At 41.1% G+C, this 27,836-nt stretch overlaps 2 protein-coding genes across 2 annotated transcripts; one reads left to right on the top strand and one right to left on the bottom strand.

The window, feature by feature from the left end:
• LOC109464864 (kinesin-like protein KIF28P) lies at nt 1-19,270 on the top strand. The gene is made up of 27 exons (XM_019761953.1): nt 1-81; nt 3,003-3,203; nt 3,502-3,634; nt 4,308-4,393; nt 4,787-4,904; nt 5,360-5,471; nt 5,943-6,050; nt 6,540-6,634; nt 6,773-6,811; nt 7,335-7,405; nt 7,557-7,617; nt 8,238-8,432; nt 9,151-9,266; nt 9,894-10,008; nt 10,374-10,437; nt 10,875-11,015; nt 11,802-11,965; nt 13,428-13,576; nt 13,993-14,130; nt 14,716-14,799; nt 15,324-15,458; nt 16,031-16,099; nt 16,829-16,948; nt 17,527-17,700; nt 18,126-18,203; nt 18,371-18,427; nt 18,965-19,270. The coding sequence occupies exons 1-27, from the start codon at nt 40-42 to the stop codon at nt 19,268-19,270; spliced, it is 3,171 nt and encodes a 1,056-aa protein (XP_019617512.1). The 5' UTR covers nt 1-39.
• A 2,286-nt stretch (nt 19,271-21,556) lies between these two features.
• On the bottom strand, nt 21,557-27,836 carry LOC109464865 (thyroid peroxidase-like). Its single transcript, XM_019761954.1, has 11 exons — nt 27,710-27,836; nt 27,353-27,500; nt 26,934-27,145; nt 25,683-25,856; nt 25,043-25,206; nt 24,487-24,571; nt 24,277-24,305; nt 23,870-23,893; nt 22,650-23,362; nt 22,370-22,530; nt 21,557-21,726 (listed from the first exon to the last, which is right to left on the bottom strand). Exons 1-11 carry the CDS (start codon nt 27,834-27,836, stop codon nt 21,557-21,559), a joined length of 2,007 nt encoding a protein of 668 aa, XP_019617513.1.

Here is a 27,836-nt window from a genome sequence, read left to right on the forward strand (position 1 = left end):
CGGAGGGGGTAGGTTGATTTCTGGAACAGCTATTCCAAGATGGCGGAGAATGTAAAAGTTGCAGTGCGGGTTCGGCCTTTTATATCCTTTTTCTGTCGTTTTTGGTGCCTTCTAGGGTCTAGATGTTGGTTTATAGGTTTATTAGATAGTTTTGTAGGCCATGTCGTCGTTTTAATGACATAGGTAAACGTTAAAGGTGTTAAATCGCCATTGTTGTTAGTGGTTGCCGGTGTTTTGAACACAGAACACCTGTTCGTATTTATATGTGGTAACGTAATACTGTACCTTCAAGTTTACGTAATATAATTTAGTGACAAAGAACGGGAGAGGGACCTCTTGTCGAGAATAGTGAATAGAAAAAACTAACTGTGGGCAAAGACGTATCATTGCTTAAAATGCTGCTTTTGATTATTGGAGATCGGGATGTTTTTGTCAAAAATTGTGCCCTGCCCCCTTCTAGTTCTACATTTAATACAACGTAACTAATCGGGTTACGCTGTTCTTACGGTAATCTGCTATTTCTGGGGGCCCAGAAGAAAAGCCAGTTCCACTTATATGTAGTTTGTTGCCTTCTTTGATGACCCAATAATATATTTTTGCCAGTACATTATGTTTTTGTTTCGTTGTCGTTTTTTCTTTACATCAGTTCACTTCCTTGTCTGAATTTGAAGTTTCGCTATTTGATCTTAAATCCATTTACCTTAAACTTGTTTTGAAGTATTGCTAGTAATGTAACTTGTACTAATTTACTAACTTAAAGGTAAAAATTATGTGGCCAAAAGAATTCAATTTTAAAGACAACTGAATGATGACAAAATCTGTATTTAACTCCAAGATAAATATATTCTGACTTACAGTAATTTACAGTACAGACAATAGACCCTATTGTTAGGTATATTGTTTTGCTCTTTGAACTTTGAAATCCTTGAAATAATTCTAACTGGCACTAACTATTAGCCACGCCAACAGTTATTTATTAGGGTACACAGTTTATCAGTAAAACGTGATGTTTTGTTTGTAATTGAAACAGCCGAGTCATGTATTTGAACAGAGAGGAAAGTCCACAAGACAAATTGGCTATTGACTACTGGGATAAACAGTGCTAAACAAATCAAGAAACATTCAATTCACATTCAAATTGCAGCATCTCTGTGTTTAGTAGTTTAGTCAATACAAGTTTGTGTTGTGATTGGGATTGCAAGTTGTTTGCATTGTCCTCAATTGACTTAATTTTTGGATCAACGAATAGCTCTGTTGCTATGAAAATACAAATTTACTCCCCAAACTTGGCACTTAAGGAGGTTAAGGCTATGTTAACATCGGCTAAAGCAATTGCTTTCTTCCAGGGTTCAAAAACAAAATCTTCAGTTGCCCAATAGGACATTTCCAACTTTTCACTATCAAAAATTTTCAAAATTTCCACTATTTTTTTACACCATTTGAAGCAAGAAAATATTTAGAAGACCAATAACGTATATGTGTGGAAAAAATGGCTATGGCCTGACTGGGCAAGCATACAACGATATACATGTATGCTGGCTGAATTGGTCCTTAATTCAAATTGGCCCAGGCTATTAAGTATTTGATCATTGAGTTTGTATTAAAAAAATTAGAATTATATATAATAATGTACGTATTGACAAATTTAATGTGAGATATATCAACAGAATTTTCATTCCATTTAGCCAGAATGACTTTGTACATGAAACTTCGTCGTTAGTGTTCTGAGAAGAAAATCACCTGTTATCGATTAATATTTCATAGCAAGCAAAGTTCACCTACATTTTATGTGTGTGCAAATATCATATAACTGGTACTTCTTACTAAGTGCTGTTGGTTTGAATTGCAGTAATTGAGTGTCCTTTCAATTCCCGCCCTATTCTGTCAATGGCTAATCAAGTTACAGTGTCTGCACCATTCGTTTTCGTGTGAAACGTAGTCTTTGAAATGTCATGTGGCAGATTGTTATGAATTATTTATGAGGATATCATATTGATTGTAAGTATGGTAGGAGAGATGTTAAGATAACACAGCCATAAGGAAGTAAGATATCACCATGGCGCCTTTGAAAACATAAGAATATTTCATTATATTTCATAAAGATAGATAATGATCATGGTATTTTTGTACATTTCAGCGATACTGACTTTAACTGTAAGACCATCTTTAATTTTTTTTTTCTTTTTTAAGGGAACACAGATCAACTTTGTCTATTAGTAGAGGATGCACAGTTCTATAAAACATTAATTTCACTTTAGATAGAAATCCTGTACGGTGCTTTAAGTCTTTTTTTTTTCCAGAAATTGGTTTAGAAGGCCTCTATACAAGTGAATAAACCATGCAGGCCTCAATGCCTCAGAGGCCAAGAAAATAAACAAGTTTCCAGTTAAGTGGCCTGTTGTATCTATAACCTACTTCCTAGTAAGAATTAACAAAACTGTTAAATAGCTAACTAAAGGTGCTTATTCTTACATTGCAAAATACAGAAATAGTACACAAATTTACAGATTGTATGACAGAATACATGATTGTACTATTTTGTAGGTCGTCTATTCAGTAAAAATAACTAAAATGTCCAGCTCTGCATAGGACCATCTGGCCATTGTGGCCATTTTCTGATCATAGTCTTTTGAATTTTTTCCCATTGACCCAAGAATAAGAAATTCAATCCTAGTTAAGCAATCAGGAGTAGTTTAAAAAGCAATAAATGTTGTAAAAGAACGCACCATATATAAGCACAATGTTTTTACTCCTCCCAGTATTATACTCTACTTGTTCAGTAAACATCCATCTCTACATCAGAATCTCTATAATATCTGGGGTTGAATGTAAAATGTTAGACCATCCTTAACAGTACTCACAATGACCGAGGGAAGTCCCGCAATGCCACACTCATATAATTTAATATATGATTGTGTTATTCTACTGTACTTATTATTAAATAGCATACAGACTCTATATCAGTAATATGTTTTAAGACTTGGAGCCTTAACCGTTCTCACAATGACCGAGAGAAGGCCCGCAATGCCACCCTCATCATCAACATGGTGGGAAACACCACCCTGATAAAGGACCCGGCTAACCTGGCGGAGGAGGGACGCAAGTTCACGTTTGACTTCTCCTACTGGTCACATGATGGGTACAGGGAACGGGAGGATGGATATCTGGAGAGGGCTGGGGTGGGGTCTAACTATGCAGACCAGGTAAGGCAGTACTAAGTCTGTGTGTGAAGACCAGGTAAGCAATAGCCTCAGTAACAGGCTTTGGAGGAAGTGAATGGTATGGTGGAGGAACTCAGGAACTCCCCACTATTTCATGCAACAACTTGGTCTTTGAAAAAAAAAAAAGAATTTTGTATGGGATAGTATTGAATTTGTATTGAAGATATTATTTGATGTATGCCTATTTTGAACCGCTTATCCTTCTGTTACTTAAGTCCTACCACTAGCTCCAAAGCAATTCTTTTATGATTATAATCTTTCATATTCATCTTGCCCCTAGGCGTTGGTTTTTGAGGATCTTGGCAGAGGGGTGCTGTCCAATGCCTGGAAGGGCTACAACTGTTCCCTGTTTGCCTACGGACAGACTGGGTCTGGGAAGTCCTACTCTATGGTGGGGTATGGCAACAACAAAGGTGTGGGCTCTTTTCTAAAGTCAATAAAAATCTAACAATGATCTTACACAAAAAAAAATCATAAATTTGACACAAAAAACTAAAATGGACAGACTGGGTCTGGGAAGTCCTATTCTATGGTTATATGGCAACAACAAAGGTGTGGGCTCTTTTATAAAGTCAATAGAAAATCTAACAAAGCTTACACAAAAATATAACAAGTTGTACACAAAAATCTAACATATTTTCCACAAAAATCTAACATATTTTCCACAAAAATCTAACATATTTTCCACAAAAATCTAACATATTTTTGCACAAAAATCTAACAAATTTTACATAAATGCATGTCTTAGGGTCTGTAGAAAGTTGTCATTCCTGGACCAGAAACTTAATGAATTCCCACTAAGGTTTTGTGCAATGCTTCGGAATTTTAAAAACAAGGAAAGCCATGCTATGGTGCAATGCCACAGTGCATTTGTTGAAAAAGGCAAGGAAATATTGTAGTACATTTTAGCTGTACATTAGAGCGTATGTTGTTCACCAAGTTTGTCTTAAATCACTCGTCATAAACAGTGCATTTGATTTGGTAAGAGTACCTATATTTCCATTCATTTGTCAAATATCAAATACAGTACTTCACAATATACTTGTATCATAAGCTGTTCATACAACACTTCTCTTGTTTCCATAGGTATTGTACCTATCACCTGTGAGCAGCTTTTTGTTGGTATCGATGAGAAAAAACAGAACCCTGATGCAAAGGACCAGGAATTTCAGGTCAGTTCATGTTTGTTGACTTTCAAAATTTGTTGACAAAATAGGTCACATTTTATATTGCAAGGTACACAGTATTAGTCTAATATCAATGATCTGACAGGGCTAAAATACCACTTGTACAAGATGTACATGTATATGCAGGTTAGTGCAGGTAATATTGTTTTTAATGTCTACCTGCACTTATGTGGATTCTTATTTGCTGCATTGACTGTTACTATCAAGTATGAAGTATAAAAAAATAATGGCAATGGTAGTTTTAAGTATGATCCATACTTCCTAGGTCCTGAGTGGCACAGGTAGAATTTGTCTGGTGCAGGTATGCAGAAAAAAAAGGATTTCAAGCCCTGATGCTGAACATGATAAAAATGTGTCATCTTGTATCACCATCCACAGGTGTCTGTCAGTATGTTGGAGATTTATAATGAGCAGGTCAGAGACCTTCTCAACCCCAAAACTGCCCACATCAAGGGGGGACTCAAGGTCAGACAGCACCCCAGCAAGGGCTTCTACGGTAGGTACATGGTCTTATGGTACTGGAAGAATCAATTGATTGATCAGTCAAACTGTCTATGTTTATCATAGAACATAGTACCATGCCTGTAGACAGGGGGGTCAAAGGTCCACTTTTTATCTAAAGGTCCAAGATTTTTCTTTAAAAGATGGACTGATTTGTATCACCAGCAGAGCTGGAATTGTAAAAAAACTGTTATCTCTGATTTTTTGTTTGAAATCCTCTCAAAAATTCAGGAAGTGCCATTTCAGAAGGCGCATGCTGGTCCCTCAGACAGTGGGAAGAACCCCCCTAAGCGAAATCCTGGCTACGGGCATGAGTACCAGTCATTCAGCACCAAGGACAGGGACGCCAGTCTTGTAGTTATAGTAACTGTTGTAGTTACAAACAATTAAAAACTGAGCTTCTTATATAATGTACATGGAGCTTAATCTGTTTTTCCACACTGCCTCCAGTTGACCAGCTTGTGACAGCTCCAGTCAGCAGCTATGATGACATAGACAGAAAAATCAACGAGGGGACACGGAACAGGACAGTGGCTGCAACCAACATGAACGCCACCAGCAGGTTTGTGGCGGAACGGCAGCTAACACACATCAGAATTACCCCCCCAAAAAAAACAGTTACTCAAGCAACTGGATATGAGTTTGGAAACATTCAGACAATTCAGGTAGCGTCCACCACCTTTCCTCAGAGACACTGGAGACTTGTCAGAAAAACAGGTTTATAGGACTTAGTATGACTTTCTAAGCATTTCTGACAACTCTCCAGTGTGACTGACGAAAGCTAGTGGATGCTACCTGAAACGTCTGACCATATCCAAAATCATATCCATGCAGTTGCTTGTCAATGAGTAACTGTTTTTTGGCATATCTTACTTGGATGTCTAACCTTCGACACATCAGAATTAATTTGAGACATTTTCAAGGCTTTGAAAATTAACAAATCTTAAAGTATACAGACACTATAGATTACACAATGTGACAAAGACAAAGAAAGTTGTCATAACTTATTCTGAAATGCTTGGTTTTCCCATAGTCGAGCCCATACTATTGTGGCCATCAACTTCAGCCAGAAGGCCCCAAATGAAGCTGGACAGAGCATGACAAAATCTTCAGTCATCAACCTGGTAGATCTGGCTGGAAGGTAAGACGTGTTTATGATAATCATGTTAACCGAAGGAAAACATATAATTATAATTGTTTTTGCTCTGTTTCTTCTTCTTCTGTTCCAAACACTGACCTCTGAACTGGTCAATGACCTGAACCAGGCTGTCTCTCACCATGGTAACTGGTGTTGGGTTACATCATGTTGCAATTTTATAGTAGGAGGGATTTAGACTCCTGTCACCATGTTATGTGAATGTGTTTTGAATGAGTAAGAATTAACAGAGCAGACCATACACAAAGGTAAACATTATGCATTTGCTTTACAAATGTTACCTTAAAATTTCTAGTTTCATCTTTATTTCATCAACCAATCATTGATGACATTTCATAAAATCTGACCAGTAGGAGCTCTTCTTACATAACAAGATAGCTAAGTATCCAGGTGCAAGTAGAGGAGGATCATTCCATCAGCCAATCACTGATGATGATTCAGATTATTCGACCAATGGTATTTCTTGTTACATAGTGAGAGAGCTGAAAGCACAGGTGCCACAGGAGACAGGCTCAAGGAAGGTTCTGCCATCAACCAGTCACTGTCAACGCTTGGGAATGTTATTAAAGGTAAGAAAATATACTAAAACTTTTGATTATGCTCTCCAACGGTGTATGTCTACAGACTTTTCACTGTTTCAACTTTCAGTTCTGCATACAAAAGACATAAAATTTAATTTTGTGCATTCTTTTGACTTTTTCTTGCAGCTTTGGCTGATCAGTCCAGTGGCAAAGGAAAAGTGATGGGTAAGTTTGTGTCTTTATGCTCAGTTTTGCTGTCTTTAATTAAAATGAAAGGTAGAGATGTTTCCTTAGTCATAGGTTGTTAAATCCACTGTGTCTGGGGCACGGTATTGGAGGGCAGAGCCCGTCCCTCTCCTTCCACTGCCTTTTACCTCCCCAACTGATCATGAACCATTTTACACCTTCAAATTGGTGGAGTGAGGAAAGTCATGCTAAATGCCTTTCTCAAGGATGCAAAATCTTGCCAAGAATGCCAGGAATTGAATCCGTATAATAATTTATTAGCCTCTTGGTACCCTAACCACTCTGCCATTGAACATCTAGATATGTGTATCCGTAAATAGTTTCATCAGAAATGGTAAGACACTGAGTAAAGAGACTCTTTTTACACAACCAAGACTTTTATATAGCCGACATTTTGGTGACCATCTGTCACCTTCCTGAGGGCAATTCGGGCTGGTTTTGATCTGTGTAGCATGTATAACATACCAATCCTTATTCTCACCATGCATCTGTATTTCTGCAGTGCCTTTCAGAGATTCTGTACTGACTAAGCTGTTGAAGAACGCACTAGGAGGCAACAGTAAGACTATTATGGTGAGTTTTCTACAAGAAACAACTCTAACTGCATAGCCTGAAAATTTGCATGTTTTTTTTGGGGGGTACAACTACTTTTCTTTCTTCAGGAGCCGTTAAGAATTAAATCATAACTCATAACTGAACGTATCAATGATGATATTGTACGCAGATTGCAGCCTTGAGTCCTGCTGATATCAACTATGATGAGACCCTGTCCACACTGAGATTTGGTAAGCCTGCTTACATGATACTGTATGGAATTGGTGTGAAGTTTGATTGACATGACATTGTCCAATGGAACAACAGTGTTCAGTTTAAATGATTGAATGCTGTCCAATGAAAAAGCAGCACAGTTCATTGACAGGATATCATCCAATGGGACAACAGTGTGTCAGTTTGATATCCTGAATACTGTCCAATGAAACAACAGGACATTGACAGGACATTGTGTGTTTAATTGGCCTCTTACCATATGACAAAAATAGTCCAGTAGCCAATCAGTCAAATTGAAAATGATATTGTCTGTCACAAGTGATTCTAGGGGAAACAAAAGAAGTGAAAGAAAAACAGATAAAAGGAATTATGAATAGATGCAGGGAAGACTTATGGACATTATAGATTGAAGGAATACACAAGGAGGAAATTAAACAGCAACTTTACTCACTCCTCACCTAGCTGACCGAGCCAAGGCGATTAAGACGAAAGCGGTCGTTAATGAGATTTCCCCTTTGTGTTGGAACAAATTAAAGTTTTATATGTGCCTTAAAGTTAAAAGCATATAACTACCAATACAGATGAACTTTCATGATTGTATAAAAGTCTTAGAAAAGTGTACCCAACCCACCCCTAGCTGACCGAGCCAAGGCGATTAAGACAAAGGCAGTCGTTAACGAGAGTCCGACGGACAAGCTGATCCGTGAACTGAAGGAGGAAAACCAGAAGCTGATGGACATGCTGAAGGCAGCGCAGGCCGGCGGAGTCATGCCACAACCGATGGTCGCAGAGGAGGAGGGGGAGGACAGCAAGGGCAAGTTCACCGAGGAAGGTGGGGGACATTTTGTTTGTATATTTTGCTCGTCGGTTGGTTGGTTGTTCGGTCGGTTCAATGCTGAAGGCAGCACAGGCTGGCGGAGTCATGCCGCAGACACTGGATGTAGAGGAGGAGGGGGAGGACAGCAAGGGCAAGTTCACCGAGGAAGGTGGGGACATTTTGTTTGTATATTTTGTTCGTCGGTTGGTTGGCTGGTTGGTTGGTCGGTCCGATGCTAAAAGCACCCCTGGCCGGCGGCGTCATGCCACAGCCACTGGTTTCAGAAGAGGATGAAGACAGCAAGGGCAAGTTCACAGAGGAAGGTGGGTGATGTGGAATTCCATTCCAGGAGGTTATGTGGCTGGGCTGAAATTTGAATCTGGTAAATTTCTGAAGTCTACCTGCATATGGACTTTTATAATTATGTAACTATATTGACTTGTACCGCCTACATTTGGTAGGGCAAAATAATGGGCTTTTAGTGCGATCCATATTTCCTGGATTCTGACTATAAGTGCGGGTAAAATTTGTTGTTACCTGTACCAGTGCCAGCTAGTGTATCAGGCTGGTACAAACCCCTGGCTACCCGGGTGAATTCTGGCCAGGGGATTGTTCTGGCCCACTGCACTCAGGGTGACTAAGACGATGTCATCTATGAAATGAAGTTTGTGTGATCTGAGATGCTCTGCAATGTTAGGATGATGTGTAATGATTTCTCCATCTGATGCTGCAGAGGTAGAGGAGATGAAGAAGTCGATGGAGGAGCAGCTGAGGAGGAACCAGGAGGAGATGGAGGCCATGAAGATGTCCTGGGAACAACGACTGCAGGAGGAGGCAGCTCAGAACCAGGTGTGTGTATGCACCGTGCGTGTGTGAGTGTGTGTGCATGTGTGTGTGTGTGTTTGTGTGTTTGTGTGTGTGTGTGTTTGTGTGTGTGTTTGTGTGTGTGTGTGTTTGTGTGTGCATGTTTGTGTGTGCGTGTGTGTGTGTGTGTCATTCAGCACCAAGGACAGGGCCTCCAGTCTTTGTTGTAGTTCGAAACAATTGTCAACTGAGCTTCTGATATCTTTATGTTTGTGTGTGTGTGTGTGTGTGTGTATGTGTGTGTGTGTGTGTGTGTGTGTGCACGCGCGCGTGTGTGTGCCCCCACATGTGTGCAATGCATTTACAAATACCATACATTCTTTTTATCTGCTTCAGCTTTTTTTCGGTGAGACTTGAAGAGTCACGTAGCAGTGTCATAAGGGGGTGAAGTCTTCCCTCTCTGGATTGCTTCCTTTGAATTTTATACATTTAAGGGCTTGGCAATATGATCTTTACATCAATGTTTTTCTTCTTCAGAATCTTTTAGTTTTTTTTTCCATTAAAAAGATTTTCAGTATTAAATCTCTTCATCCTAATGACCCACATACAACAGAGAATTACAAATAGGATTCTGTGCTGACAGACATTTGTTTCTGATTTTCAATCCCTTAGGAGAAACTTCAGGCAGAGAGGAGAAAGCAGGAGGAGATGAAAGTCATCCCTCACTTCTGGAACCTGAACGAGGACCCCTCTCTGACTGGGATGGTAGTGCACTTCGTCAGGGAAGGTCAGTGACTTGAAAACATTTTAGTATGCAGGAAATGTAAACTGTGATTTCTGAATTGGACTTTCCCAAATTGTCAACTTTACAACAGCTTACTCCAGTCTTTGTCAAGGAATAAGAAATCCACTGCTTCCGTGTTGGCTTTGACAATATGCAGTAAATCTCTGTTAGATAGATCTCTGGAAACACCCACACTCACTCACTGTCCAGTTTATCATCTGATGTTCCCCATTTTACGATTGTTAGACATGCTTGCACACTGATGCTGAGGCTTGATGGCAGCCTGCCATTTGCCTCTATCCTATAGTTTCACACTCTGTAAGCAGTGTTACGTTGTTGATCCATCTCTGTGGTTTTTGATTTTAAAGGAAACACAAGAGTTGGGAACAAGAAGGCAGACCCTCCAGCTGATGTTGTTCTGATCGGCCTTAGGTAAGAACTCCAAAAATATGCCTATTTTTACATTATATGGCTTAAAACACTCTAAAAGAAATGCTTCTAAAAGGGAAAAGGACAAACATGTGATCCTAATAAGCTTGGCTTGAAGGAATATTTATAGAAAGTTTTTGGGTAAAAAATTTGGCAATAGAGAAGGAGAAACAGAAGTTATTATAATAACTAGCTAATAACCATAATACTTAGCGTAGTAGTAGAAGTAGTTTTTTCCAGACAGTTGTTATCTGTCTTCTGTTACTGTATTGCAATGAGTAATATACTTGATTGTAAAAGCAATTAGCCTTCGGGCATGATTTTGCAAAACAAAAAAAAGTTTCATTATAGTGATGGGAAAGTGTGCGAGACCCTCTAAGCATAACTATTAAATACATATAACAAGAGACATGTTTAAATCATGAATTTGTTTTCTCCAGTATCCAGGCAGACCATGCGTTAGTGAGGAATGACAACAATGTGGTGTACCTGAAGCCGGCATCAGCTGACGCTAAAGTCCTGGTGAACGGGAAACCGCTAACAGCTGAGGACGGGGACGAGGAACTGCATCATAACGACAGGTGGGTGAAAACTAGCTAAGGGGTCCTTGTGAAAAAGAACAGATCTAGAAGAAACTAGAAAGGTAACATTTGCAAGGCAATTTACATCATGTTTACCTTCGCATATGGTCTGCTCTGATAATTCTTACTCAAACACATATATTGTCAGACAGGAGTCTAAATCCCTCCTACTCTGAAATTGCAACATGATGTAACCCAACACTAGTTACCATTGCAACAGAAACAGCATTGGCTCAGGTCAGAGGTCAGTGTTTGGAGAAGAAGAGGAAGAAGAAACTGAGCAAAAACAAACAAATGGATTTTTTTTGTTTCATAGTGATGTTAACTAGCTCTAACCACCTGTTAACTGTAAATAAAAGTTCTACAGAATTATGTTGTATAGATGTGTTTTTATTTCTGTATGAGCCCTGGAAGACTAGCTTTTTAGGCTAAAGGGCATTGAAATAAAGAGAATAAAGAGAAAATAAAGAGAGGTGTCATTGAGGGCTACATGTCCAGGTAATGGGAAATGCAAGAAGTTACTCAAACAACTCTCATGAGTTTTAAAACTGTTAGACATTGTCAAGTAGCATCCATCACTTTTTACTGACGAAAAGTAGTTACAAAACTTTAATGTAGATGACTAGAGTGATACTGAAATTTAAGTTTAACTTTCATTGTAAATCTCACTAATTTTTGTCATCCTGGTGTGTTTCTCTCTTCTGCAGATAAAATTGTCCCTAAGATGAACAGATATTTTTGTTTGAAACAGTCTTTTTTAATTTTCTGTCCTTTTTCTCTCCCCAGAGTGATGTTTGGATCGAACCATCTGTACGTGTTCCACCATCCCCAGGACCTGGCTAAACAGGAGAAGGCAGGGAAGAAGGTGGAGAAAGTCACGTACGAGTCAGCACAGGAGGAGATTGCACAGAACACTGGCTTCGACATGGACAAGGAGGGAAAATCTAAAAGTAAGCCCGATGATTATGATCCACAGTGTTTTCTTTTGGTTTTCTTTGCTGTTTCTAACTGTAACTTACAAGATACCAACAATAAAATCACTGAATGAATAAAGTCTTGTTATTGAGAAAATAGACAAATTTCAAAGTAAGACAAAAAAATACCAGTCAACCAAAACCTGTTTTTTTTTTAATTATCAATGAAAGTATACTGCAGCACAATACAAGTGTGCTGAAAAATTAGAAAGTGTAATTTTTAAAAAGATTTTAGACATTGAAATGCCTTGATTTGGCTGTAAGTGCAAGTTAAGTTTGGAATTAATGTTTTAGCATTTGTGTCCAAGATATCTCAACCAGTCAACACAAACTTTCTCTAGACATGCCCATGATTTTTTTCTGTGACCCACTGGGCTAATACGTGGTAGCAAACTGCATAGAAACAGGAATGGTGCTACCCTTTATATAGTTCTCTGGCAGGTGCAGCTTCTCAACTCTGCAAGTCAGATAGGGGAACTATTTTGGGGTCCGCAACCTGACTCAGCCCTAGATTATCTACCATTGGTGAAAGGAAAGGAATGCTAACAGTGTGATACAGACCAGCTTTCCACAAGTGATAGAGAAATGCTTACAAAGAAAGACTATAGACTGCAAGCAAGTGTCTTTTAGAATATACCCTTATATATACTAGTTGGATTCTTGGTATAATGCATAAAGATCATGCATTTTAGCAGCCTTCTGTACGTATTACCAAGAAACAGGTGCAAATACATTATAGTTTAGCCACTTGAAGTCATCAGGCATGACTTTAATTGGTTAATTTCACGGCTTTACATAATTTCAAGGGTTTCAGGCTTGCCAGTAGTGTACATGGAAGCCTTGGGTTGGCCACAGTTTTGGGTCTACAAATAATTTGAGAAAGGGAGATTCTCTAGATCTACAGCATTGCTAACCAAGATCATTGATTCAGAAGTAGTGTTTAAAGATGAACAGCCACGTCCTGCCCAACTATGCCTGGCAGCTGCTAAGGAGAGCTCCGCGCAACAAACGTAAGACAGCAGGGTCACATCTAGTTTCAGAGCTTTTGTATGCAACCTGTTTCTGCTTGGTACTGTGTTGGGAAAATTTATTTTCAGAATCAATGTTAGAATCATGGTAGAATTCTGCTGAAAAAAAGGTCAATTTTCAGACTTAACTCATAACAGTTTAACAAGACAAACTGGTTTTTTACAGAACTTTTTTCATCATTCTGTTTCAGAAAGATGTCACAGGTTTACTGAGAACAAAGATAATGCAATCTCAGGATCTAGATCTCTAGAGTGCTGAAATTTAAGACCAATCATGATAGTCAAATGGTTACAATGCAAAAAGAGACCAATTTCTTAATTTAAGAAAACAAGGTGCTGCTGCTGGAAGGTGTATGGCATTGTGTTTAATTCCAAACTTAACTCTTGACTGTTGTTTCTGTTGTACCCAGATGAGATGCTGCTCCAGGAGGACTTGATCGCTATGATGCCGATGGTGAACGAAGCCAACGCCATGTCTGAGGAGCTGGACAAGAAATGTCGCTTTGAGATCGCGCTGGTCTCGCCACAGGCTCGCGGACTTAAAGAGGGAAGAACTGAGGTCAGTCAGTCTTATAGTAAAGCAAACAAGTCGCTAGGGATTTCATACTAATGCCATTTCTTCCTGAGCAAAAGAGCTATATTCACCATGATCAAACTTCATGACCGTAACATGTCCAGATATCAAAACCGGAAGTTCTGCTGCAGTACCATAACAAGCTAACAGGGGGCCCAAAATCTTATCATTACTAGGTCGCATCAACACCTACCCACCTACCAAGTTTCATGACAATCCATTTAAAGCTTGTTGATGACTTATTGTGCTAAACCGCATACACACACACACACACACACACACACACACACACACACACACACACACACACACACACACACACACATACACACACACAAACACTATGAAAACATAACCTTCTTGGCAAAGGTAATTATTTGTTTCTTCCATTAATTTTTCAGGTGAGTGTAAAGATGAAGAACCTGGAAAACGGGAATGACTTCATGTGGGACCGGAACAAGTTCATCAACAGGAAGTACCTGATGCAGGAGATGTACCAGAATTATGTGGAGGGAGACACTAACTGGGATGTGGAGAAGGTAGGAGAAAGGGGGAGTAGTTAAAGGGGGGTTAGGTTGGGCTCAATCAAATCAAATCAAAGAAGATCCTCGGAAAAAGCTTTCTCAGTTTTGGACCCGTAGAGTTAGACACAAACTGGGACGTTAGTTAGAGAAGGTATAGGAGAAAGGGGGAGGGTAGCATATCGGCAAAACATACTGTGTGAAGTTGCAGAGCCGAATACTCCCCACAGGCTCAACTCCACCGCAGTGGTAATTTAGGTCGGCGGGCGAAGGGCTTCTGGCTGTCAAAGGAAACTGTTAGCGGCCCGTAAACTTGTCTGGCATCCAGGGTAGTGATGAAATGTGCATAGCACTTTGGCAGAACATCCAATATAAGGTCCTATTCTCGTATAAGACTCCGTCTGTAGTTTCCAAAGGTTATGTCGAAAACGGCAAAATTCTGATGCAACGTTGACCAAACATCCAGCAAAAACCGTGAAAAATCAGTACAAACTTTAGGTACAATTCTGCATGTAGCATAAATGTGTAATAATTCATAACATTGCAGTTTGCTGGCTATGTGATTTGGAATTCTTACAGTTATTGTATTGTACCTTTCATCAGGACAAGGACCCGTTCTGGGAGCCGTCTGACACAGAGGTCCTGGTGGGGAGTGTTCATGTCTACCTGCAGAGCCTGGCTTACCTGGTAGGTGGCGCTGTTCTGAGTCATTGAAACTTTTAGACTAAGTATACTAGAGATGATATTACATGGATGTATGCCCAAATACTGCGTTTCAGGTTGTTTGCATAATTGCCATTTTTTAGTTCGAAAAGACTGATTTTTGTGTTGATATCTTCATCAGCTTAAACTGAGGTTCTGGATTGTTTGCAAAGAAGTATTGTTTTATTAAAATGGTGGTATACTTATGCTAGGTTTATACACGTATGTATGGGTTTCAATGGCGGAGATCGGATTTTATTTCATTGACAGGGGTTTCACATGGTAAGGCCATGGGTTCAAGGATGCGGTTGCAAGGAAAGTATAAAATAAACAATCATGGTTTAATAGCAGAATAATGAATTGAATTCGTTATCCGTATCTGTATAGCAGTGTAACCGTCCTTCAGCACAACACACCAGATTTACCGGCACGTAGTTTGACACAGTAAACTATATCTACTTCTCAAAAATCTCTGACTCTTGTCGCATGTGTGTTGATGTTTTGTTCAGGTTGAACTCGAGGAGAACTTGGCGATCACAGACTACCGCGGGGCAGAGAACGGTCACCTGACGGTGGAGATCGAACCGTGCGCGCCGGACGGGTCTCCGCTCGAGGACGACTTCGTGGAGGACCCACAGGAACTGGTTAGTTAGTTTAAGTCCTTCCCTCACTAGGTGGTGCATAGGGCAGTGCCCATCTCCAGTTGAATAGTCCTTAGGCCACATTTTTTAGGTCAATTAGGCTGATTTTTGTGTGGAGATCGAACCATGCACTCAAGTCGGGTCTCCGCTAGAGGACGACTTTGTGGAAGACCCACAGGAACTGGTACTCAATATTACAAAAATGATGTCATGTATCCATAAAGTCTCATGTGAATAATGTCACATGTCTGTAACCGTAACTCTTGCGAGTTTACGTTTTGAAGTGATTGGTCATTAATTATCCTGATATAGTGGTCAGTGAAAATTTGATCTCAGTGTAATCTTTGTGTTGGAATAAAGTTCAACATTTTACTACAAAAATGACCTGTCAAGGATTGTTTTAAAGGCATCCTAGTGAAATTTCAGGGTTGCAAAAATGGGTTTTAAAGTCAATTTTCAGGTCATTCTATTATTGTAACAGTGTTATAGTAGTAAGTTGAATCAGCCATAGCCTATTCCATAGAATCCTGATATCTGTGAGGCAAAAATATGATGTTTTTTGTTTTATCTTATAGATTGGGACCCCAATGCACTTCAAACTCAAAGTACCCCACGCCAGAGGGCTGCCAAATAAATATGTACAGGTGAGTACTGTAACAACATTTCCTGTCATACTTCAATGTATTAATGTTCTTGGCACAAGTAACAATGAGCACAATATAGTAATTTCCCTGGCATAGTTGATAACAACCAAAAAAAAACTACATGCACTGCCAAAGGGTGATTGAATTCTTCAATTCTAACAGATAGAAAAATGTTCCATTAACTTCTTTCCCTGTCCTTGGTACTGAAATCGTTGCTCAGTCAGAAATCTATTGGATGTTGACAATAATACTTTTTGTTTTCCCCATGTTATAGATAATGGCCAAAAGAAACCTCTCCCAAATTGTGTCTGAATTCTTCTGAATCAATTCCAGCAGAAAAAAAAGCATTCCTTGAACTGCTACCCTGTCCTTGGTACTGAAATTGTTCATTCAGAAATCTATTGGATGTTTTCAGTTTAAATTTGTTTGTTATAGATAATGGCCAAAGAAACTTACCCCAAATTGTGTCTGAATTCTCCAATCCTTAGTAAAAAAATTGTCCTGTTGTCCTGTCCTGTCCTGGGTACTGAAAGCATTGTTCAGTCAGAAATATTTTCTTAAAGCCTAATGATGGCATCACCATTAGTGATTGATGTTGATTGACATGTCTGTCTGTCTGTTTCAGAGCTGTGTGAAGTACAAGTTTTGATTGAGACATGTCTGTCTGTCTGTGTTTTAGAGCTGTGTGAAGTACAAGTTTTGATTGACATATGTCTGTGTGTGTTTCAGAGCTGTGTGAAGTACAAGTTTTACCTGGATGAGAAGAGCAGCAGTACAAACTGGATCGCAGGAGTCAACCCCAACTTCCAACACAACAAACAGTTCTCCTACAGCCCTGTCACTAAACAGGTAGGTACAGGACTCAGTCTCTGATTTTGATTTTGAGAAGCAGCAGATCTATACTCTGGCAACAGATTGAAACAAAGGTAAAGGTACACATAGCTTGTTTAACTGTATCGGAAGGCAGAGCCCATCCCTGTCCTTCCACTACCTTTTACATCCCTTGTATATAAACCTGGTAGCACCTAGACCCAGGGCATATACAAAATACGGAAGGACTTCTCAGTTAACATTTCCTAATGGAAAATGGGGCATTTTCACCACAAAATTTTGTAGCGAGCACTGCACTACCAGGGTTTAGAAGCGAGATATGTTGTTTGTTGGGCACGTCTGGAAAAAACTGTGGCCACATAATTTTTGGAGGCCGGCACTTGACGATGCCCAATGGCAATGTTTTCTTAATTTTGCAGCAAAAGTTTTGACTATTGAAGATTTCAGGTGGTTTAGAACAAAATAGGGAATGATTTTTTTTGGAAGTCTAGAACTAATTCCAATGAACCGGTACACAGCACTAACTTCCCTAACTAATTATAACTAACGTCAAGATTTCTGGCTAACCATGATGTGTTGCCCCCCCCCCTTCCCAGTTTGTTGAGTACCTGAACACCCAGCCCCTGATCCTGGAGGTCTGGGGCAAACAGACTTCAGCGACTGACAAGCAGCGAGCGAACATGTCCACTAAACAGATGGTTGCCATGGAGAAGGGAGGGCTGAACCTCAACGAGCAAAACCGCATGGCGCAGAAACGTGTAACTACACAGGTGGGGGAATCTTTGAAAACCTTAAAACTCCAATTCACTTCTTCCTGTTCACTTTTGAATTTTAGAAAAAATGATGATATCTATGTTTCTTTTTCTTTGACAAGCACGAGATTCTCCAGGTCTAATATGATGACACCCTTCGTAACAAAATCTCAAAGTTTTGCTTGTTCTTGTATACCTAGACATGTATGTATATGGAACAGATAGACACAATGTCTTAAAGCCCAGTGGGCTTCAGGGTCTCTCAACCACAACAGTTGCTAACCTTTAAATGACACCAGATTCTAGTTTACATGTATCAATGTTCCATCAGACACCCTTCTGCAGCTGCTCCACATGTACAACCACAAGGCTGCGATAATCTGGTGTATTTTTGTGTATCGTAATTATGATGTTTATCAATTCATTTGATGCATGTAACACAGGAAGATGAGGAGAAGCAGAAACTGACCCAGGAAGTCAGCCTCATGAAGAAGATGAATGAAAAAATGGACAAGAAACTGGTGAGACCTTTTGTTTGTCTTTTCCATGAACTTAATTGAGTTGGGAGTTCAATTTTTATAGCCACTGTTTTCTCTCTTACTTTTTAATACTTTCCAAATGGTTACCTTATTCCTCTATGTGTTTTTACAAAATTCAGTGTCTAACATCTACCCCCCTCCCTCTACAGATGATGATACAGAAACTTGTGGATGAAGCAAAAGCTGCCGGATCTAGTACTCTTCAGGTTTGTTAGCAGTAGTTAGTTAGCAATCTAGTTAGTAAAGATGTTTAACTTACTGACTTCTGTACCTGCAAGTACCGTTTAGTTGCCAAATTGTATCTCCTTTGGCTAATGCTTAATAAGCATATATATATATTTTAGGATTTTTCCAGTACCAATAAGAGCTTGAAGTGATATGATGGAGGACACTAGATACAGATTTTCAGAAAGTAGGAATATCACTAACAGTAGTAAATACTCTTTATTTGTTTTCTGGATCTTGGAAGTTCATCTGTGTTCAGTAGAAGACATTATGAAATGAGTTTGAACTGCAATTGCCAACACAAGATAATGTTTTCTGGATGTTTGTTTTTCTTTGTTTTGGATCTGGTTTATAGAGTACTAGTACCTTGCCCACTATTCTGGTCATGCCCTACATTTTGTACTCACTATCTTCTGTTTTCAAAATAGAGAATGTAGAATATGGTCATGTGATATGGCAGCCAGATGAAGTAAGCTATATTTATTAACCTCACTCTGCCTCCTCTTTCAACCAATCAGGTGGAAGATGTGGACGCCATCTTGGTCGGAAACTTCTCCCGGAAGTTCAAGGGCACCTCGGGCGTCGTCAAGGAGATTAAAAAGTACGAGAAGAAGAAACTTCCTGCCATTCAACCTTCCTCCACACCCGCTCCCACCCCCAGTACCAATGGACCAGCTGCTTCAAATGGGCCTGGAAGGGCAAGTGGCCCACCTAGCAACCAAGCTGCTCAAAGTGCCACGCCTAGCAACCAGGCTGCTAAGGGTGCCACGCCTAGTAACCAGGCTGGAGATGTGAACAAGAGTTCTGCGTGTACTGTGCAGTAAAAAAAAACACAAACTAGAAAGTTTAAGGTAACATTTACAAAGCAAATGCATAATGTTTACCTTAGTTTGCATATGGTCTGCTCTATTATTAACTTAATTCTTACTCAAACACATTCATATTTCATGTAGTGATAGGAGTCTACATCCCTCCTGCTATAAAATTGCAACATGATGTAACCCAACACCAGTTACCATGGTGACAGACATCTCGTTCAGGTCATTGACCTTCTTTGTTTGGAGAAGAAGAAGAGGAAGAAGGAACAGAGCAAAAACAATATGTTTTCCTTCTGCGAACAAAGTAAACATAAAAATCTGAGGTTTCAGACTATTGGGAGGTCCTAGTATTCTGGGTTTCCATGACAGGTCAAAAGGTCAAACACAGGAAAAGGGGGTGAGCTCGAGAGTAGGTTGACAGCACTTGGGTAGGGAAGACTGACAGGCAGAATTGCAGGTCAGACACAGGAAATGGGGGGGGGGGCTTGAAGGTCCTGAAAACCCCGAATACTTCCAGATGTCTTAAATTTCAAATTTCTTGTTTACTGAGTGTTATGGCTAGAATTTATGAACTTAATGAAATATGGTAATGACAATTTTCACTACTGAATTCTATCTTTAAAGGGTTGTGGACACTGGAAACTTCTTTTTAAACTGTTTTTTGTAAGTGGTTGTGTATGTAATTCTAATGTGGATGTTGTCACTGAACTATGCAGTTTAAATGTTGAGCTATGCAGTACAAGTAAGGTTTTCTTGTTTTAGAAAGTAAGCCACAGTCCTGTCACACAGTGCTATGTGCCTGATGATGTGTTCACATGGTTATATCAAGGTTGAAGTGTACATAAGACACTTGAGATTTTTGTTTTGTAACAAACCATACAGAGTGCCTTTAAAAGGGTGCCTTTGACATCCAAAACAGGTTATACTTAGTCTACTGGTTATGGTTGCAGTACTTCTCATACTACATTGTAGTAATTAAACTAAAATGTGTTGTACTGTGAATGTGCAATAGTAGAATGTACATTGTACATGAAATTCTAGTCAATCTGCCTGCTACTATAATTAACATCATCCAATTAGTTATGTATTTTCTGTCATATTTTATTTGCTACTTAAATGTTAATGCTCAGACAAGTAAAAGCATTCTGCAAAGCCCTATTGCATTGAAATACTAGTAGTACCAAAGCTTGGCATTTAAGCAATGTAAAGATGAACAGGAAAATAGTTTCATCAGGTTGGTAAGTCACTGAGTAGAGAGACTCTTTTTACACAACCAAGTCTTTTATTCAGCCGACGTTTCGGTGATCGTCTGTCACCTTCCTCAGGGAAGGTTTAGGAACAGCAGTGACACCTGTGCTGCAGTACAATGTGAACCAGTCAGAATTGCCCTGAGGAAGGTGACAGACGGTCACTGAAACGTTGGCTGAATAAAACACTTGGTTGACTGTATAAAAAGAGTCTCTTTACTCAGCATAGTATGTTGTATTCTGCAGTCTGACTTCTCTGCACTTACCTGTAACTGATAAAAATGCTGTTAATTTGTTGGGATTTTTTTTCTATTATGCAGTTACATAATACTCTAACTCTCAATAATGTACAAAATAGTATTTTTATAGAAGTCATGTATAAATTCTATTGTGATGTATATGTTTAGATCTATATTTATGGTCATGCATTTTGCTGTGATGCTAGGTATACATGTAGATAATTCTATGTATATATTGGTTATCACTATGAACACTTCACCACTTTAAAGTTAACAATATCAGAACTTTTAAGATGCTTTTAAAATGTCAGTACCAGTACATTGTACCTTGTTGGTGTGAAAAAGATTAGCCTTTTTTTCATGGCTGTCTTGGTTGCTTCTGATCTTTCTCGTCCTTTGAATGCCTTTCGTGTCATAAATGCTTGTCCCTAGCCCTGCATTATATATATACTGGATGTTAAAATTCACAAATTCGTAAAATCTTCAGATACAGAGGTAGCTGCCACCGCGCCATGTGCCTATGAAGCTGGTGTGTTTGCCGAAGGGCGGTTGTACCGGCTATGCTGATACAGAAAATGCCACATGCAATTTGCTGTTTCAAGATGACAAGGGGAAGCAGAGGTTTGGGTTTTGGCATGTTTTTTTTGCCTTTTTTTAATCAGGCTCTCCTTTTTGCACTGTATTACCCAAACCTCTGCTTGGAGAGCAATGCTCTTAGCTATTGGCTCTACAATATTTTAGAGTTGGACAATGTGCCTGCTAATGATCAAGCAGATGTTGTGAGGCTTGTTTTCGTCACAACTTGCTTATGACTCCTTCCACTTGGTCAGATCCACGGTGGTCAGATTGGGAAGATCGGTGCACGCCACCCTCTCATTCCCAGGCTGCTTGAAGACATTTGGCTGCATCTGTTCGGTGTCCGTGTTGTCGCACAGGATCCGGGCCAGGCTGGTCTTCTTGATCTCCGCAAGTTGGTCTAGAGAAAAGGGTAACGAAGAATTAGCTCCAAGCAGATCCTAGGGTGGCAAAAGACAGCATCATGCAAATTGGCCAGGCAGTGTCCATTGGCCAGAGAGGGTCCAACACACCTAGCCTCTACCAGGCTTCGGGAGGCGGCTGGAAAGAGTAGAAATCGCCGGCCTAATAGAGAGATAACAAAATTGCCGGGGATTTGGTCGGCTGGAGAGAAGAGTTTTTCGGAGCGGCAAACTTTTCTCTCCAGCAGACCAACTCCCCTGGCATGTTATCTCTCTATTTGGTCGATTTCTACTCTTTCCAGCCGCCTCCCGAAGCCTGGTAGAGGCTATAACACGCCACCCAATTAGTCACCATTAGTGTGAGGTCGTGTGGTGTCAACTGTAGCATGTTTGGGTCAGTACCAAGAGGTCCCGGGTTCGAATCCATCCTGCCCAATCGTGTGCCCTTGGGAAAGGCACTTTACACGACTTTTCTCACTTCACTCAGGTGAAAATGGGTACCAAGCTTCGGTTAGGGACGTCCATCGGATAGGACATTAAATGGAGGCCCCGCACTTTAAAGAACCCACCACACGTAGGCGCAGCTTAGGCCAAGAAGGTTTTTAAAACAAGGACCTTATACTTAGTAATGCTTTGACCAACCTTCCGTAAACTGCCCGGAATTCTCGAACCAGAAGCGGTCCCCCTTGCGGAGGTCCTGGAACTGCAGGCCGATCAGACAGGCGAAGGTTGGACCGACGACACCGCCCCGCACGGACTCCTCGGCAAGACCCCCCACGAACAGGTCAATGTCGTCCACGTGGCTGCAAGTTTAGGTTAAAGACTAAGAATGACGACCTTTATTGCACATTTTTGTCGCTTTAAACGCATGCTTCACACATATGAACTTTCATGATAACTTTGATTAAATGCTCATTATCACCTGTATAGGCTCTCCAGTTTTTGCCGGGTGGTTAGATCAGGGATCTCCCATCCAAGGTAGTCAAACCCCGGCGCCCTGCGAAGTCCACACTTCTCCCGCCAGTCGTTGTAGCCCGGCTGTCCATGGTCCCTCCCGCGCTGAATGTCGATGGCCGCCAGGTCGAAACCCTGATCTGATCCGGGAGGGTCCGCCAGTAGGAACTTTGTCAGTCCGGAGACCATGAAGCGGTCGAAGTCCTGGGCGGGCTGGGCGGTCAGTCCCCGTAGGATGGAGTCAGGACCGCCTTTGGCGTCGTCGGAAACGTACGACGTGTCAAAGTAACTATAGGCCAGCTTGATCGGGCAATTCGTCTGTTGGAAGCCCGGTTGGTAGCGGTCGTATTCGTTCTGAGTCAGGCTGTGGCCGAATCGGTAGGCTGTCGTGGCGAAGACGTTAGAGATCGTGGGATTCAGGGTGGAATCGTACCCGGAGAAGAACTCGCCTTCCGCGGTGAGGGTTAGGCCATACTCGGTCATGGCGTCAGGTCCCAGGACGAGAGGAAGGTATTCGCTGTACACGATCTTCTGCAACTCGGCGCCGATGATCTTCCTGGCCTCGAAGAACACCCGATCGTCGTCCCAGTCCGGGTTGACTTCGGAGAGCTTCCGAGCGACCCGGTTGTGTTCCCGCAGGAAGACGGTGTGCAGGGAGGTCAGTCCCGGGTTCTGGTCCACCTGTAGGCGACCAATGTAAGATTTGAGGTCTAGCGGTATGTTTAAAGTTAAAACTTTTGGTCCAACACAAAGAAATTCTCTCATCTAGAGCTTTCGACAAGTCACTCTGGTCTTCCTCAGTAGACTGACCCAGTGAGGCTTGTCACGTGGCTTCCTTGAAGTGTGACGTCAACACTGGGTCAAAGGTATCTGGTAGACGATGTAGGCCCCCGTCGCGGTTCAATGAAGGGTGGAAGGGTGATGGGCCCTGATGTATATGGCTCCCTTCACCCCTCTCAAGTAGTCTACAAGATACCTTTGGCACCGTGCCTTTGGTATCTTGTAGACTACTTGTAGACTTCTTCTCCTTGGTGTTAACCCACTAGATAGATAAATAGGGCTGCCTGGAGGTGCAGTGTGAAGACCAGTACTACTAGTACTACTACAGGAACAACAGCAGCAGTATAATCGAATCCTGGATAGCTACATGTAGCTACCATAATTACAGAAACCATAACCGTTACGCACCCGGTTGTCTCCTGCCTGGAAGCAGTTTTCCTCCTCCGGACACTTTGGCAGGAGCTCCTTGTTTTGAGAGTCGTGGAAGGACTTCAGTAGGCCCCGGGACCCTGGCAAGAGAAGGAGGAAATATTTAACGTCGCATCGAACGACTTGAGAGGTCTGGGGTGCCAAAGAATTCACAAAATACGTACGATCCATTACAAGAAAACATACAAATTTTACGGAATCCATACGATCCATTACTCTAATACGATCCTTACTAATTTGGTGATCTGTGCCTGAATCACCAAATTAGTACGGATTGTGTGTCTCCTTGTAATGGATAGTATGGATTCCGTAAAATTCATATAAATTCAGAAAAATTTGTATGAAGTCCGAAAAATTTGTATGAATTCCGTAAAATTCGTTTGGATTCTTTGGCCATCCTCTGGTGCGAGGCCCGCTGCTAACATGTACATGTGTCAACTGGTCTGGGAACTACAATTTTCCGCTATGAATTATGGAGACTCTCTGGTAAGTTAATGTGATAACAGGAGTGTTATCCCACTAATTCACCATATAGAATTTATGAATCTTTTTGGTAAATTAATGAGACCCCTCCCCCCGTGTATTGTCCTACTCACCTTCCTCTTCGCTCTTGGCTCTGAGTTTTTCCATCTCATCCTCCGATTGGCCATAGACATTCGAGGCGTCCACGAAAGCCGTGACCTTAAAAAACAGTAGAAAAATGCATTTTAGCATCACAAACTGTGTTGGTCTCATTAAAAAAATCCCCTCACGGTCGCTCGGTCGCTCTCTCGTGCTAAATTTATTTCTAGAAAAAAAAACTGCCCCTCACTGAACTTAAAGCCGGAAATATTCTGAATAATTAATAAGTAAGGTAATTTTATGGTATTGACACATACTGCTTGACATTAGCACATTTTAATCAGTATTTCATACTTTGGGTATATAAAACTGCAGAAACAAGTCCCAAGACGAGTCCTTTATTTCATGGATGGTACCCTAAAATCAGCACATTCACAATAGCAGGTTTTATTCCTCTGGTTTAGTGGCATTTTTATTTTTGGCCGGAATATTTTTTATTCGCCCGCGCGCATCAGTTTTGGGGTTTCCACATGATGTCATCCATATAATCAAATCAACATGGCCTAATGGAGAGAAGAAGAATGGAAAGACCTGGTGGAATTGTTCCCGTGCTGTTCCCAGGCTGCACCCTTCCCTCACACAGGCGGCAGAACGGGTGAAATTTAAACAGGACCTTTTGCCAAAGTCGGGGTCCACTTTGGGCACGGGAATGTTGAAACATTCTGAATCATCTGAATCACAGGAACACTTGACGTCTGTAGACATGAAATAGAGGACAAGAAAAATTGTCAATCAGCATACTGAGTAAGATCGCGCATAAACTGTTACCGTTAATGTAACAAGTAGGTTAGGTGTAACAAGTCAATCGGCGTGCCTGCGAAGCTGGTGTGTTACACCGAAGGGCGGTTATACCGGCTATACAGATACAGAAGCTGGTGTGTTACGCCGAAGGGCGGTTATACCGGCTATACAGAGACAGAAGCTGGTGTGTTACGCCGAAGGGCGGTTATACCGGCTATACAGATACAGAAGCTGGTGTGTTACGCCGAAGGGCGGTTATACCGGCTATACAGATACAGAAGCTGAAATATTATCTGCTCGGTATCTGTGATTCTCGGTATATGTATCAGTTTTTCTATACTTACTCCAGAAATTTTGCATGACCCTGGTTGATCATTTTGGCTAAATCGTTCCAGTGAAATGAAGCACAGTGGCAGTCGTCATTGCTAACCTTTAGCGTCTGGCGTCTGCGTGACTTCGTGAGACATGAACTGTCCAAACTGCATCAGCATGTGGCTGGCTTCACGACTCGGTTTCCGCAGGTCCTCGTGCACGATCAGGCTGACCAAGCGGGCGTTGGGAAGTGGGCTGCCGTCCCGACCTGTAGTACGAGGCGCACTAAGACCTACAGAGACAGAAGAGACAACAAGAGACGGGGGTCGACATCGTCTACCAGATACCTTTGACCCGGTGTTGACGTCACACTTCAAAGAAGCCACGTGACAAGTTCATTGGGTCAGTCTACTGAGGAAGACCAGAGTGACTGGTCGAAAGATCTAGGTGAGAGAATTTCTTGTGTTGGAACAAAAGTTTTACCTTTAAACAGACAAGAAGGTATTAGGACATGAAGCTGGTTTGCCTGGCCGACTGGTTCATTGGGAAAGTGGGGACTGTTTCCTGGCCATTGAATGATACACTAATCTCCAAGCAGATCCCTACCGGTGGCAAAAGGACAGTATCAAATTGGCCAGGCAGTATCCATTCGCCAGAGACGGTCCATACGCATATTGCAACCCTCTCTGGCAAATGGACACTGTCTGGCCAATTTGATACTGTACGTGTATGTTTTTTTGCCACCCTAGGATCTGCTTGGAGATTAATGATACACATAAACCTACTCCCGGAGACCCACAGATTAAAATCATAGTGCAGTGGGCACATGATATACTATTAGGCTTGCCCCTGTGGCGTCGCCAAAAACAACGTTAGTGTAGTTACATAATGACTTGTAACGACCCCTACATACCATACATATAGGGATATATATTAAAGACTGTATAGATATTAGAAACTCCTTCAGTGATTGTAAAAGTTCATACCTGTCCCATACTATAGTCTTGTATTAGTCTAAGGCATTCACCACAATGAATTTGGAAAGAAAATTTAAATACATATTGACTTGTGACAACCCCTACATGCTATACATAGGGATATATATTAAAGACTGTATGGATATCAGAAACTCCTTAAACGATTGTATTGATACCTATCTCATACTAGCCACCCACTTTTGTATTAGATAAGCCTTATGAAATGTAGTTAACATGTACTTACTTAAGTTAGTAGATGCCATACTTTGTACACTGTACAATTGTTGCGCAATAAAGCTATCTATTAAAATATGAACTATTAGATGCCATACTTTGTACCCTGTACAACTGTTGAGCAATAAAGTTGATTTCGTTTTGTATCAACCACATACCATCTTCGTACTGTGGATCGAGCAGTCTTTTCAGGCATTCCTTGGGGGTTCCCCATTGGGTGTGATCTTTGTTGTTGCCACAGCCGTCTGCCGACCGGAACTCATGGCCGTCTATCTCATGTGTCTTGCAGGTATCTTCTGGCTCATTACACAGCCCGGTTATGGCACTGAACTTAACTTGGCCCAGCTGATCCAGGGTGAATTGTTCATCACTGTATAGGAACAATAAGTCACGGTAAGTATGAAGTAAAGACTAAACTTTCCTTCCAACATTTGAATAAATTAGGACTTTGGGGGGGGGGTGATATTCGGCTGATCCCTTCAACCTTGTTCACAGAATGGACCCGTCTACTCATGGAAAGTGACCATGGTCTCCAGATTTCTTTTCTTTAACTTTCTTCAAAGTTCAAACAAGTCACCTGTTTATGAGGTTCTTGGCCACCTTCTCCAGCATGAGCGCTGTTTGGCTTAGCCTGACTGTCCTGGGCGTGGACAGGTGCATGGCTGCGAACTGACGCTGGCTCCTGTTGATTGTCTCGGAAACCACCTTCTGCTGCTGCCTGGGCTCTACAGAAAGAACGAAAGTGATCTCGAACCAGTTTTAGCTCACTGAAGAACTAATCTTCCATTACAGAAAGAAAGAGAGAAAAAGGAAGAGAGAGAGAGAGAAAGAAAAAAGAGAGACAGAGGGAAAGAAAGAGAGAAAGAAAGAAACAGGGCATGACATAAACCGATCGTACCGCTGCAGTACTAAGGAAAAACACTAGGAGGCGCACCTTTCTCGCAAACGACGTCGCCGTCCTTGCGGACACAGTGGGCGTTGCCCAGTTCCTTGGTTGCCTTGGTAACGGCTTGCCGAATCTGCTCTTCGGTTGGACCGCGTCCAGCGACCACCGCAGCCAT

Source organism: Branchiostoma belcheri, unplaced genomic scaffold, assembly GCF_001625305.1.
Source record: "Branchiostoma belcheri isolate BF01 breed outbred unplaced genomic scaffold, Haploidv18h27 scaffold142, whole genome shotgun sequence".
NCBI classification, from domain to species: Eukaryota; Metazoa; Chordata; class Leptocardii; order Amphioxiformes; family Branchiostomatidae; genus Branchiostoma; species Branchiostoma belcheri.

What these genes read in the sequence shown, in the direction of transcription:
- LOC109464865 (XM_019761954.1), bottom strand. Translation starts at nt 27,836, where the DNA reads ATGGCTGCGGTGGTCGCTGGACGCGGTCCAACCGAAGAGCAGATTCGG. An exon ending in CACGGGAACAATTCCACCAG is followed by an intron (nt 24,572 to 25,042) that starts GTCTTTCCATTC and finishes CTGTTTTTTAAG; the next exon opens with GTCACGGCTTTCGTGGACGC. An exon ending in CACCAGAGGATGGCCAAAGA is followed by an intron (nt 23,894 to 24,276) that starts ATCCAAACGAAT and finishes GAGGAGGAAAAC; the next exon opens with TGCTTCCAGGCAGGAGACAA.
- LOC109464864 (XM_019761953.1), top strand. Translation starts at nt 40, where the DNA reads ATGGCGGAGAATGTAAAAGTTGCAGTGCGGGTTCGGCCTTTT. An exon ending in GCAACAGTAAGACTATTATG is followed by an intron (nt 7,406 to 7,556) that starts GTGAGTTTTCTA and finishes TATTGTACGCAG; the next exon opens with ATTGCAGCCTTGAGTCCTGC. An exon ending in AGGAGGCAGCTCAGAACCAG is followed by an intron (nt 9,267 to 9,893) that starts GTGTGTGTATGC and finishes TCAATCCCTTAG; the next exon opens with GAGAAACTTCAGGCAGAGAG.